This window comes from Phocoena sinus, chromosome 13 (assembly GCF_008692025.1).
Source record: "Phocoena sinus isolate mPhoSin1 chromosome 13, mPhoSin1.pri, whole genome shotgun sequence".
NCBI lineage: Eukaryota > Metazoa > Chordata > Mammalia > Artiodactyla > Phocoenidae > Phocoena > Phocoena sinus.
Window position 1 is genome coordinate 25,038,094 of NC_045775.1, and position 13,844 is coordinate 25,051,937.

The following is a 13,844-nucleotide window of genomic DNA, read 5'->3' on the forward strand; positions in this document are numbered from 1 at the left end:
CCTTCCCTCCCTCCCTCCTTCCTTCCTTCCTTCCCTCCCTCCCTCCTTCCTTCCTTCCCTCCCTCCCTCCTTCCTTCCTTCCCTCCCTCCTTCCTTCCTTCCCTCCCTCCCTCCCTCCTTCCTTCCCTCCCTCCCTCCTTCCTTCCTTCCCTCCCTCCCTCCTTCCTTCCTTCCCTCCCTCCCTCCTTCCTTCCTTCCCTCCCTCCTTCCTTCCTTCCCTCCCTCCCTCCCTCCTTCCTTCCCTCCCTCCCTCCTTCCCTCCCACCCTCCCTCCCTCCTTCCTTCCCTCCCTCCCTCCCTCCTTCCTTCCTTCCTTCCCTCCCTCCCTCCTTCCTTCCCTCCTTCCTTCCTTCCTTCCATCCCTCCCTCCCTCCTTCCTTCCCTCCCTCCTTCCTTCCCTCCCTCCCTCCTTCCTTCCTTCCCTCCCTCCTTCCTTCCTTCCCTCCCACCCTCCCTCCCTCCTTCCTTCCCTCCCTCCCTCCCTCCTTCCTTCCTTCCTTCCCTCCCTCCTTCCTTCCCTCCTTCCTTCCTTCCTTCCGTCCCTCCCTCCCTCCTTCCTTCCCTCCCTCCTTCCTTCCCTCCCTCCCTCCTTCCTTCCTTCCTTCCCTCCCTCCCTCCTTCCTTCCCTCCCTCCTTCCTTCCCTCCCTCCCTCCTTCCTTCCTTCCCTCCTTCCTTCCTTCCCTCCCACCCTCCCTCCCTCCTTCCTTCCTTCCCTCCCTCCTTCCTTCCTTCCTTTCCTCCTTCCTTTTTTTTCCTTCCTTCCCTCCCTCCCTCCCTCCTTCCTTCCTTCCTTCCCTCCCTCCTTCCTTCCTTCCCTCCTTCCTTCCTTCCTTCCGTCCCTCCCTCCCTCCTTCCTTCCCTCCCTCCCTCCTTCCTTCCTTCCTTCCCTCCCTCCCTCCTTCCTTCCCTCCCTCCCTCCTTCCCTCCCACCCTCCCTCCCTCCTTCCTTCCCTCCCTCCCTCCTTCCCTCCCACCCTCCCTCCCTCCTTCCTTCCCTCCCTCCCTCCTTCCTTCCTTCCTTCCTTCCCTCCCACCCTCCCTCCCCCCTTCCTTCCTTCCCTCCCTCCTTCCCTCCTTCCTTCTTTTTTTTCCTTCCTTCCCTCCCTCCCTCCCTCCTTCCTTCCGTCCCTCCCTCCCTCCTTCCTTCCCTCCCTCCCTCCCTCCTTCCTTCCTTCCCTCCCTCCTTCCTTCCTTCCTTCCCTCCCTCCCTCCTTCCTTCCCTCCTTCCTTCTTTTTTTTCCTTCCTTCCCTCCCTCCCTCCCTCCTTCCTTCCCTCCTTCCCTCCCTCCTTCCTTCCTTCCCTCCTTCCTTCCTTCCTTCCGTCCCTCCCTCCCTCCTTCCTTCCCTCCCTCCCTCCCTCCTTCCTTCCTTCCCTCCCTCCTTCCTTCCTTCCTTCCCTCCCTCCCTCCTTCCTTCCTTCCGTCCCTCCCTCCCTCCTTCCTTCCCTCCCTCCCTCCCTCCTTCCTTCCTTCCCTCCCTCCTTCCTTCCTTCCTTCCCTCCCTCCCTCCTTCCTTCCCTCCTTCCTTCTTTTTTTTCCTTCCTTCCCTCCCTCCCTCCCTCCTTCCTTCCCTCCTTCCCTCCCTCCTTCCTTCCTTCCCTCCTTCCTTCCTTCCTTCCGTCCCTCCCTCCCTCCTTCCTTCCCTCCCTCCCTCCTTCCTTCCTTCCCTCCCTCCCTCCCTCCTTCCTTCCTTCCCTCCCTCCTTCCTTCCTTCCCTCCTTCCTTCCTTCCTTCCGTCCCTCCCTCCCTCCTTCCTTCCCTCCCTCCCTCCTTCCTTCCTTCCTTCCCTCCCTCCTTCCTTCCTTCCCTCCTTCCTTCCTTCCGTCCCTCCCTCCCTCCTTCCTTCCCTCCCTCCCTCCTTCCTTCCTTCCTTCCCTCCCTCCCTCCTTCCTTCCTTCCCTCCCTCCTTCCTTCCTTCCCTCCTTCCTTCCTTCCTTCCGTCCCTCCCTCCCTCCTTCCTTCCCTCCCTCCCTCCTTCCTTCCTTCCGTCCCTCCCTCCCTCCTTCCTTCCCTCCCTCCCTCCCTCCTTCCCTCCCTCCCTCCCTCCTTCCTTCCTTCCCTCCCTCCTTCCTTCCTTCCTTCCCTCCCTCCCTCCTTCCTTCCCTCCTTCCTTCTTTTTTTTCCTTCCTTCCCTCCCTCCCTCCCTCCTTCCTTCCCTCCTTCCCTCCCTCCTTCCTTCCTTCCCTCCTTCCTTCCTTCCTTCTGTCCCTCCCTCCCTCCTTCCTTCCCTCCCTCCCTCCTTCCTTCCTTCCTTCCCTCCCTCCTTCCTTCCCTCCCTCCCTCCTTCCTTCCTTCCTTCCCTCCCTCCCTCCTTCCTTCCCTCCCTCCCTCCTTCCTTCCTTCCCTCCTTCCTTCCTTCCTTCCGTCCCTCCCTCCCTCCTTCCTTCCCTCCCTCCCTCCTTCCTTCCTTCCCTCCCTCCCTCCCTCCTTCCTTCCTTCCTTCCCTCCCACCCTCCCTCCCTCCTTCCTTCCTTCCCTCCCTCCTTCCTTCCTTCCTTCCTTCCTTCCTTCCCTCCTTCCTTCTTTTTTTTCCTTCCTTCCCTCCCTCCCTCCCTCCTTCCTTCCGTCCCTCCCTCCCTCCTTCCTTCCCTCCCTCCCTCCTTCCCTCCCACCCTCCCTCCCTCCTTCCTTCCCTCCCTCCCTCCCTCCTTCCTTCCTTCCTTCCCTCCCTCCCTCCTTCCTTCCCTCCTTCCTTCCTTCCTTCCGTCCCTCCCTCCCTCCTTCCTTCCCTCCCTCCCTCCCTCCTTCCCTCCCACCCTCCCTCCCTCCTTCCTTCCCTCCCTCCCTCCCTCCTTCCTTCCCTCCTTCCCTCCTCCTTCCTTCCTTCCCTCCTTCCTTCCTTCCTTCCGTCCCTCCCTCCCTCCCTCCTTCCCTCCCTCCCTCCTACCTTCCTTCCTTCCCTCCCTCCCTCCTTCCCTCCTTCCCTCCCTCCTTCCTTCCTTCCCTCCTTCCTTCCTTCCTTCCGTCCCTCCCTCCCTCCTTCCTTCCTTCCCTCCCTCCCTCCTTCCTTCCCTCCCTCCCTCCTTCCTTCCTTCCCTCCCTCCTTCCTTCCTTCCCTCCCTCCTTCCTTCCTTCCTTCCCTCCCTCCCTCCTTCCTTCCTTTCTTCCTTTCCTTCGTTCCTTCGTTCCTTCCCTCCTCTCTCTCTCTCTCTTTCAATATCCACAGCTCTAAGATTTAATCTCTTACTGATATAGTCTGCATCATGATCATTGTCAATTACCAAGCACTTTACTATATACCAAATGCTATTGAGTCCTTTACAGATACCGTCTTACTTAATATCCAGTGCAATCCTATAAGATCAGCACTTATGAAGATTATTATCTTCATTTTACAGATGAGAAAACTAAGGTTTAGAGAAAAAATTTCTCTAGGATCCTTACTATATGTGCATGATATCAAACATATACATAGATCATAGTGGTGGCAGTGATGGCTTGTTTTTCAGTACAGTACAAACACTAAAGAGCTTTGATGTCTGTCATCTCCTGATCACACCCTTCTGATAATGGCCTTCTGGGGGTCATCTGCTTATAAGGAACACTGGACTACATGGCCGATAGTTGAGGACAAAGCCCAGGTCAACGGACTGGAAAGGCATTATTAAAAACAACTACGTTGCCTTACAAATCCATACTAAAATTCAAACTACCAAGATCAACCCACATTCATGTGGTGTCTATGAATGTGGGCAGGGGAGTGCAGGTTGTATGAGGCACAGTAAGGTGAGTGAGTCAGAGAGCAATAGCTTATTTTCTTTGACTCTATTGAGGGAGACTTGTACTATCTGCGCTGGTTCACGTGTGGTCACGTTTTATGTGTTACTGTTATATCCAGTCCTTTCATTCCAACATTAGGGGAAGGTGAGGCAGGGCCACCATTGCTATCTCTGCTCATGGGAGGAGCTGGGGTCTCTCACCTGAGAGACACTTCCTTGCAGCCTCCCTCTGAGGGCTTCTGACGTGCAGGCTTCTGAACCAGAAATCAGAGAACTGGGCTCATTCTTATCATGAGTGCTTGTTGTGTCACTCTTAAAATCACAGAGACGATATAAACTCGTGGGCAGTATCTTTTTCCCTGCCGCCTCACAGATAGAGTCTCCGGACCCCAGAGCTGGGCAAGGGGAGAGGCTCCTGGGGCAGCCCTCCAAGAGATGGAGGTTTGGAGAAAACGAGGCTCATCAAGACTGCAGACAAGTGGGGCAAGGGACCAGCCCCAAGGGACCAAGACTTCTCAGTGAGGCGGAGGTAGCACTCACCCCGTCTTCTGAGGCTCAGGGTAGCCGAACCCCTAGTTCCCACAGGGCTGTCAAGATTCTGGATCAAAAATTCTCCTCAAGTGACTTCCCTCAACTATGAACATTGTAGAGAGGGGCCCAGTAAGGCTGAGCATTTACTTGTCCTGTGAAAGTATACAGAGCACCTCAACTTCTCTTTGCCTGTGTGACTAGATCCCGACCTCCTATTCCTGCCCAGGGTAGGGGACAAAGCCCTGCTCTTAACTTCACTTTAATTTGCAAAAGCGACTTGAATCAGCTCAGACTTACCCAGTCTTCCCAGGAGCCACTGGGATTCTTTCTCTTGAAGGGTTCCAGCCTTTGCAGGATGGTCTGGCAGGCTTCCTGAAGAACACATGCCCCACATGGCAGACACATCAGTCCTCTGCATTCCCAGACCCAAACAAAACCCCGAGGACCTGCAAGCGATGCTGTGCCCAGAGTGCCTCTGAGACAGCCTTGCCACCCTCTTGGGAATGTCTGAGTCTCAGGGTAGAAGCCGTTGGCTCTTGCTTGGAGAGCACTTCCTGACCCAGTCCTGAGGCTGACAGAGGGGGAGATGTTGAGGGATCCCTAAGGAGGTGCCTTCTCCCGTCAAACGCCTTTGTTTGATGACATCAGACAAAGCACGTGGTCTGACCTGGCTGACCCCACAATCGAATTTCAATTTCGCTCCATTGTCTTGTGTCCTCCCAGAATCCCCTGCTTTCCCTCCAGCTGCCCTTGCCCTCCCACGTTCATCCTTCCTGGCCTTGATGGAAGTGGTTGTGGTTCCTGAGCCCCTCTTTTAGCTTGGTGTCCCCTGGAGAAGAGAGCCAGAGGCATGGCCACAGCCACGAGCCTGCAAGGAGCCGCCATTCCAGCCCCCAGCCCGGGGACTCTCCACGCCCCCCGCCTTGGGCTGGCCCCCAGCACGGTGGCCCCGGGGCTCCTTACGTAGACGGCCTGTCCGTAGATGTCAGTGCTGACAGAGGCAGCCGTGGGAGAGGTGTTAGGCACAGTGTTAGTACTTGTTTCGCTGATATAGATCTTAGAGGTGGGGATCTTCAGGGCTCTGCTGGCCACCTGCGAACAGAGAGGACGTCACCCCCTAGGGAAGGGCTTGGCTACCTTCTCCCCAAGATGGGATTCAGATTCACTGTTACAGAAAAGAAAATCATCTCGTAAACCATAATTCTACTGAGACTCGGATGTTCTCACGTCTGTCTGAATCTGAAGCAGCACTTTATGGAGTGGTTTGGTTGGATTAAAAAAAGTCATAAATGTAATGGTGAAGAACAATGCCTTTTTAAACTAACCCCGGCTTTTAAAAAAATCCAGTTTGGCCAGTACCCACAAGCCAAGCAGGTATGCCAACTCTAATTCAGCGCCCCTGGGAGGAGTCCCGTGTGTGTGAGGGTAGCCAGCTACCTTAATACACATAACACACACCTTACACACAGTCACAGAGCCCTAGAGTGCTGGTGATGGAAGTGGCCTGAATCATCACCTGGCCAAACCCTTTGCACAGATGGGGAAACTGAGGCCAAGAGGAGGAGCAGACTTGCCCAGGGTCACATGTAGATGAGCAGCAGGGCTAGGGCCAGAACCTAGGCCTGCCTCTGCTTCTGGTATGTGGCACTGCTCTCTTTTTCACAGCATCTTCCCTCACGCAGACACCACAGTGCTGGGGCGGATGCCCATGGTCTCCAGACTGCTCACCTGGACCATCTTGGTGTGAAGGCCTTGGCCCATCTCTGTGCCCCCATGGCTCACCAGCACAGAGCCATCTGTGTACACATGGATCAGGGCTCCCGCCTAAGGGAAGAGAACGATACCAAACAGAAAATTCAGCAAATCCTAACTCAGTTTAAGGCCTGGGACCAAAAGTACTGGAGCCCAGGAAAAAGAAAACCAGCAGTAGAAATTTGGATAGAAACCTCAGACAGAAAAATCAAAGCAGTATAAATCTCATGATCTAATTATACAGTCTTTCAGTAGTTTGCAAAACTACTTTATTTTTTCATATCTCTCTGTCACCTATCCTAAGAGGGAGGGAGGTCTTTGTCCTGATTCTCCTGACGAGGAAATGGGATCAGAAAGGCAGAACAGATGTCCACAGTCCTATAGGCAGGAAGATAAGAACTAGACATTGACCCCAGATCAAATAAGTACGTGCAAGTTCAACTTTCATTTAAATAGCAAGGAGTTCATCTGTTCAGCTCTGTTCCCGTGACAATGGGCTTTCCCTTGCAACACTGCAAGCAGAGGGGGAAATGGGGCCCCAGTGCAGTGGAGATGGACAAAATTATATAAAGCAATTACCTGATTCAGAAAAGGAACTGTGAAGCTTATTCCAAATTTGGTAGGAATTATGCACAATCCTCTCTTTTTCCAACAATTCTCCCTGGAGGGAAGAAAAAAAAAAAACATTCTCATAGCAACTTCTCCAGTATATTCATGTCAGATTGAACATATTTTATGTCAGTATCTTTGTAAAACTGGAACAAAGCATCCTTGGAATTGCCCAGTTAGTCTCTGTCATAACTGAGTTGTGCTTCAATTGTGTAGAAAAAATGAGAACAGCGGAAATTTGGGTTCTAGATCCCCCAGTGGAGCTGAAACAGGGCCCACCCTTGAAAGCCCTGAGTGGGATTCAGATTGGGTCAGAGTGCTCTGGTGATCCTGGACTCTACTCGCCCCAGGGAGGAACTGTGGCTCGCTGATGATAATGATAATACTTTCTTTGTGCTGTATATTTGGTTACCAAGTAACTGCCAGAAAGACAGAGCCAGCACAATTATCCCCTCTCTACAGATGATGAAGCTGAGACCCAAGACGATGGAGTGACTGCCAAGGTCACATTTATAGCTTAGTGTCAGAGGTAGGCACATAACGTGGTGTTTTTAGTCCCAGGCCGGCGTCCTCTAGAACATCGTCTGCCCAGAAGGCAGACAAACGTATAAAGACGGACCACACTGATGTGCTATGACGCTGAGCGCTGTGAGCCCCGAGCCCCAGGGCTGAAGACCATTTCAGGATCTTAAAGAGATGGCTGTGAATGAGTTAGCAAACACAGCAGCCTCCTAAGTTACCTATTAAGTTATTATTCTTATTTTGAGTTCAGCAAGAAGGCTACAGAATCTGAAACCCAGAGAGCCCCAGAACGTCAGGCTCTTCCCCTCCTGGCGCTTACTTGTTGAACTTGTCAACCTCACTCTTCCGGGCGTGATACTGAGAGCTCTTCAGGCATTCATCCCAGCACCTGGGCAAGTTGAAACCCTCAAGCCTCTGGTTGAAGTGTGTCAGGTCCCCTTCTCTGTACAGATTCTTCCTCCGTACCTTCCCAAGGAGAGAGACACTGAGGCCAGGTCGGTGGCAAGAGACCAGGGGGGCATAACTAGAAGTTGAGCTTCCCGCCCCTCACCAGCGCCTGCCCATCCTCTACCCCCACGGGAGATGTCCAAGATACAAAGCAGGTTAACCCCTCTGACTTGTGCCCCCAGATTCCCCGCTTACTTCCTCTGCAGGCAGCCCACAGGTCACTGCGACGTCACTCATCCAGTGCTCGGCAATGAACAATGCCTGGGGCCCCCCAAAGCCCCGGAAGGCCGTGTTGGAGGGCAGGTTGGTCTTGCACAGCCGCCCAGTGCCCCGGACATTGGGGATTTTATAGCTGTTGTCCATGTGGAGTAGAGCTCGTTCCATTATCTGAAGCAGAAGAAACCAAAATGGGAGAGAACGATGCATGGATTTCATTGGCTCCTCCGAAAAGGAATTTCAAGGGCTGTGAGCATCCCCACCTCTGCCAGCCCCACAGTCAACTGTTCTTCCTCAGGCCGAAATTATTTCTTTCCTGGGGTATTGCAAACCTCCTTAGTGCACTCCTGGCCTTCTGTGTCTCCTCCTTCTAATTTATGCCTCATTCTGAAATATAAGGTCATAGCAGGTCAAGCACTTGCTTCAAAGTGGCACTTACTATCTCCAGAGTAAAGTCTGTATATCTTTAAGCATGGAATTCAAGACACTTACTGACCTTTCCCCAATACACTTTTTTTTTAATAAATAAATTTATTTATTTATTTTGGCTACGTTGGGTCTTCATTGCTGCCCACGGGCTTCCTCTAGTTGCGGCGAGTGGGGGCTACTCTTCATTGTGGTGCATGGGCTTCTCACTGCGGGGGCTTCTCTTGTTGCAGAGCATGGGCTCTAGGCACGTGGGCTTCAGTAGTTGTGGCAAGCAGGCTCAGTAGTTGTGGTGCACGGGTTTAGCTGCTCCCCAGCATGTGGGATTTTCCCAGACCAGGGCTTGAACCCACATCCCCTGCATTGGCAGGCGGATTCTTAACCACTGTGCCACCAGGGAAGTCCCCCCAATACACTTTTGATCCTCTTTTCTGACTGCATGTTACTCTCACCCGTAAGGCCCCTCCCCACCATATCTACCTGCTAAAATCCCCATTCAGCTCCCACATGGAGGAGCCCCTCCCAGATCTTCTAGTTGGAACTGATCACTTGCCTCTTTTAAAAAATTGGTGACTTTATTCTCATTAAACTTGCACTGCAAATAGTTTAAAGAATCAAATACTTCCATAAGCCGCGTTATACAAAACAGCAGCTGCCTCCACTTTCTTCCTTCCACTCCCCAGAAGCAACCACTTATTCTTTGTCAGCTATTTACATTGTCTTCCACATCTCTAAATAATGTTTATATTGCCACTTCTTGACTTGTTCAGTTTTAGACTTTTTATACTGTTTTCCCATCATGGAAAAGGAGGATTTAGTTCCCGCCCAGCCCCCTTTCTCTACATATACACCAGCTTCCTATCTCGCCTCGTCCTTGTATAGTTATACTTTCTTCTCATCAACTGTCCATTTAATCATTCTGTAAACATCACTTACAGCTGAACCATGTAGTTATACTAGGTTTACTTCTCTTTCTTGATAATATTTCCCCCTTTGGAGTTAACAATTATCTTTATTTTTTTCATTTGCTTCATTTTCTATGCACATATTACTACAAATTTGTTTTCAATATGTTCAAACACATTTGATTTTCTATTAATCTCATCTTTTTGAAGAAATTGTTTCTGGAGCCTTCTGGCCAACTTCAATTTAAATTGGCAGCCCCTAGGCTTCTGTTCAGCTGTCGCCCAGGGGTTTTCCCCTCACATTCATCCCAAGGATTCCCTCTGCCTCTCTCCACATTGAGTCTCCTGTTTCTAGATCCCATGTCTTCCCTTTTCTTAGTTTTACACCCTTATATGATTGGAGTACAACCGTCAACATCTTCCCAAAAAGTGTATATCTAAAAGTACATTTCTGAGAACTTGCATGTCTGAAATGTCTTTATTCTACTCTCACCCTTAATTCATGATTTGGCTGTATACAAAATTCTAGGTTGGCACTAAGTTTCCCATTTACCCTCAGCATTTTGAGGGCATTTTACTAGTGCATTCTAGCTCCCCAGTATTGAAAAATTCAACCAATGCCTTTCCAACTCTTGGAATGAGTTCCGTTTTTTTTCCTCCCTGAAAATTGTAAAATCTCCTTTGTGCTCAGGTTTCTAAAATTTCACAATAATGTAAATTAGCATAAGTCTATCTTCCTTTATTGTGCTGGTTACTGGATGGGCTCTCTTAATCTCAAAATATATGCCCATCAGTTTTGGGAAATTTCTTGAATTATTTCTTAATAGTTTTCCTTCTCTCTCTTTTTCTATTCTTTCTTTCTGAAACTTCTATTATTTGGATCTCCTGGACTGGTCCTCAGATTTTCTTGTATTTTCTTGCTATTTTTCCCCATTGTTTTCTCTTTTTTTAAGAGAGCACCTCAAGCTTCTTTCAACCCTCTGCTTTCACAGTTTTAATTCACAAGGCTTCATTTTTATTCTTAGACTGCTTCATTTTTATAGCATCTTGTTCTTTCTTTAAAGTGTGATAACTCATCTCTCTGATGAGCTAAATGGTAGCTTTTGTTTGTTCGTTTCATTTTGGCTTTAATTTACTTCCCCATTTATAGCCTCTTTCCCACAGGTTGCTTTTGGGGGTCTTTGATTTTTTTCAGTCTTAGTCATCCTAGATGATTTTTATATGTCTCAGTTCCATTTTTGCTTTCCCTTAGCACTTTGTCAATTGTACTTCATCTTATCTTTTATTATCTGTCTCTCCCACCATACTGTGACCTTCTAGAGGGCAGAAACAGTGCCATATTCTTCTATATGTCGTCACCCTAGGGGCTTGATAAATATTTGCTGGATTAAATTTTAACACTTGTAAAATCTTTGGGGATAAGTCCTATATCTTTTTCAACCTGATTTTCTTACAACACCAAGAAGCAAGTGTTATATTTGGTGAGACTACCAGAAATGTTTTCTTTTTTGAACAGCTTCCTACACTAGATCTGAAGTATAACGTTTCCTAATTGAGCCAATTAGAGAAGCCCTTAGATTCAAAGTGGGAATAATGGGGAACTTCTGCTTCTCCTGAAATGTTTGACTTCTTTTTTAACAAGAATCTATGCATATATTACTAATATGGTTATAAAATTAAGATTTAAAAAACTTAAAAGGTAGTACCACCAAGGTAACTTGGTTAATTTTCAAAATGACAAAAATATATGCCATATGAGAAGGTTCAAAGCAGCATTATCCATAAAGCTAAAGACTGGAAACAACCCAAATGTCCTTAAAGTGGTGAATGGAAAACAAAGAATGGTCTATTCATACAATGGAATATTCTTCACCAATAAAAAGGAATGAAGGAATGATCCATGCTAAAACACGGGTGAACCTCAAAAAACATTATTCTGAGAGAAAAGAAGCCAGACAAGAAAGACTACATAGTATATGATTCCGTTTATATTAATTGGCCACAAAAGGAAAATCTGTAAAGACAGAAAGTAGATTAGCAGTTGTCTGGGCCTGAGGGGTAGGAACAGGAGTGACTGCAAATGGGCATAAGAGATAATTTTGAGGTGATTGAAGTGTTAAAAAAACTGGATTGCAATAATGGTTGCCTGACTCCTTAAATGTACTAAAACCGTTAAATTGTAAAACAGTTGACCCTTGAAAAATATGGTTTTAACTGCGTGGGTCCACTTATAAGCATATTTTTTCAATAAAGATATTGGACATTATTTTGGAGATTTGCAACAATTTGAAAAATTTCACAGATGAACTGAAGAGGCTAGAAATACCAAAAAATTAAGGAGAAGGTATGACATGAATGCATAGGATATATGTAGATATTAGTCTATCCTTACATAGGTATAACGTAAGTGATCTTAAATATAAAATAATATGTTAGTTTTCTTACTGTTTTATAACTTTGCTTTCAGAGAATTATATTACTGTTCAGTATGCCCCTCTCCTGTAATTGGAGAAACTGCCTCTCAGCCTATCATCACAGGGAAGTGGGTTTTTAAAAATGTAACCACGTTTCCAGTACTATATTATGTCTATGACTGTAATCATATACTATATGCCATAAAAATTACTGTATGTCATAAAACTTTTATAACGATTCATTCATTAGTGTATAGGCTAGGCTATCCTGAAGCAATCGTATTGCTTTATGGTAGCCCAGTGTAATCAACATGATTGCTTCAGGATAGCCTAGCCTATACACTAATGAATGAATCGTTATAAAATACTGCTGCTTCTCCGTTATCAATGCATGAATCACTGTATCTGTAAACAAACATGAATTTCTCTTTCACATTATCTTTTCATTGTTGATGTCTAGTGTTAGTAATTCAAATAACATCTACAGTGTTTTGTATCACATAAGATAATATTGATGTAGGTACTTACAGACAGATGGTTCATCCTATAAACAGATTATGTAAATTTACAGTATCGATAAATATAGTACAGTACTGTATTTTCTTCTCCTTACGATTTTCTTAAGAATATTTCCTTTCCTCTAACTTATTTTATTGTAAAAATACATATATAATACATATAACATATAAAATATGTGTTATTGGACTGTTTATGTGATTGGTTATGTTTCCAGTCAACAGTAGGCTATTGGTAGGTAAGTTTTGGGCGAGTCAAAAGTTATACACAGAATTTTTTTTTTTTTTTTTTTTTGCGGTACGCAGGCCTCTCACTGTTGTGGCCTCTCCCGTTGCGGAGCACAGGCTCCGGACGCACAGGCTCAGCGGCCATGGCTCATGGGCCCAGCCGCTCCGCGGCATGTGGGATCTTCCCGGACTGGGGCATGAACCCGTGTCCCCTGCATCGGCAGGCGGACTCTCAACCACTGTGCCACCAGGGAAGCCCAACACAGATTTTTGACTGTGGGGTTGGGGGTGGTGCCCCTAATGCCTGCGTTGTTCAAAGGTCAACTGTCCTTCAAATGGGTGAACTTTATGTTATGCAAACTATATTTCAATTAAATTATTTTTAAAAAGGTAAATCAAGTCATTATTTAAAATTCAAACATCACAGAAATGCATAATATAGAAAATGACAGTTAGTACCCCCCTTAATCCCACCCAGTCACTGTTTGGAGTATGGTCTATCAGACTTCTGTCATGTATATCATTAAACACACACACACACACACACACACACACACACACACACACACACACATATTAGTATTACATTCAGGCACTCAATGTCACCATACTATACATAAAGTTTTGTAACTAACTTTACTTGCTTGGCAAAATATCCTGTACCAGAAGGATGAGTTTCTAGTCAGATAAGTAATATGATCACTTCCATGCTTTAGAGAATAACCAAGGATGGAGAACCTGAAGGTGGGGACCAAGTAGGAGGCTATTGCAACAACAGGCAAGAATTGAGGAGGCCTATTCCCGCATGTGCAAACATGCTATGGGGCACACCCGTGACCTCCCAGTCACCCCGGATGCAAGGGCACGTCCTACATACACCGAGAGAGAGGTCCTGGCTGTTCCCGGCATTGCTGTAGTGATCCACCTCCAGAGCCACAATCTTCCCCGTCTTCATGAAGCCAACCTGAAAAAAAGGAGAGTGAGTTCTCAACTGTCCCCTTCCTTTGTCTGTCTCTAGCCATCTCCTCCCACTTACGCTACCTGGAGAAAACAGAAAGAATAAGACATCCCACCACAAAATAAAGTCAAACTTAAGAGATCACCAGACCTCACAGGTGAAGAAGAGAGGAACCAACATCTCCCCAGTGATGGATCCTGGACACCCCTTCTCCCTACACTCCTCCTTCTTCCTCCCTACTCCTGGCTTCTGGTTCTACCAACGGAAGTGAGAAGGTAGAAGAAAGAACACTGGTCATGACAGGTCAGGGAGGGGAGGGCTGAGAAGAGAAACTAGGAGAGAAACTGGAGACTCCCTCACAGCTTTTGGCCAGAAGACAGCAAAAGTTACACCTTGCACAAGCATGAAAGTGCTTTCACATCCCCAACCTCGTGTAAACTATCTAAACAAACCCTGACAGGCCATCTCATGAGTGAGGAACCTGAAACCCCACAAGACCAAGTTACTTTCTTGGAGCCCACAAAAATTTGGGAATAAGAGAAATGCAATCCCTTTTGGTGAGTTAAATCATGGACTAAAGTCAGAAGAGGCCAAAGAGGAGA

The 13,844-nt window shown here is 47.8% G+C and overlaps 1 protein-coding gene across 1 annotated transcript in view; it reads right to left on the reverse strand.

The window, feature by feature from the left end:
- XDH (xanthine dehydrogenase) overlaps positions 1-13,844 on the reverse strand; it is a 63,843-nt gene that overhangs the window by 10,448 nt on the left and 39,551 nt on the right. The window contains 7 exon segments of the mRNA XM_032652239.1: positions 4,548-4,622; positions 5,214-5,342; positions 5,979-6,074; positions 6,582-6,663; positions 7,453-7,598; positions 7,776-7,967; positions 13,162-13,248. Of these exon segments, the coding sequence (XP_032508130.1) occupies positions 4,548-4,622; positions 5,214-5,342; positions 5,979-6,074; positions 6,582-6,663; positions 7,453-7,598; positions 7,776-7,967; positions 13,162-13,248 (807 nt within the window).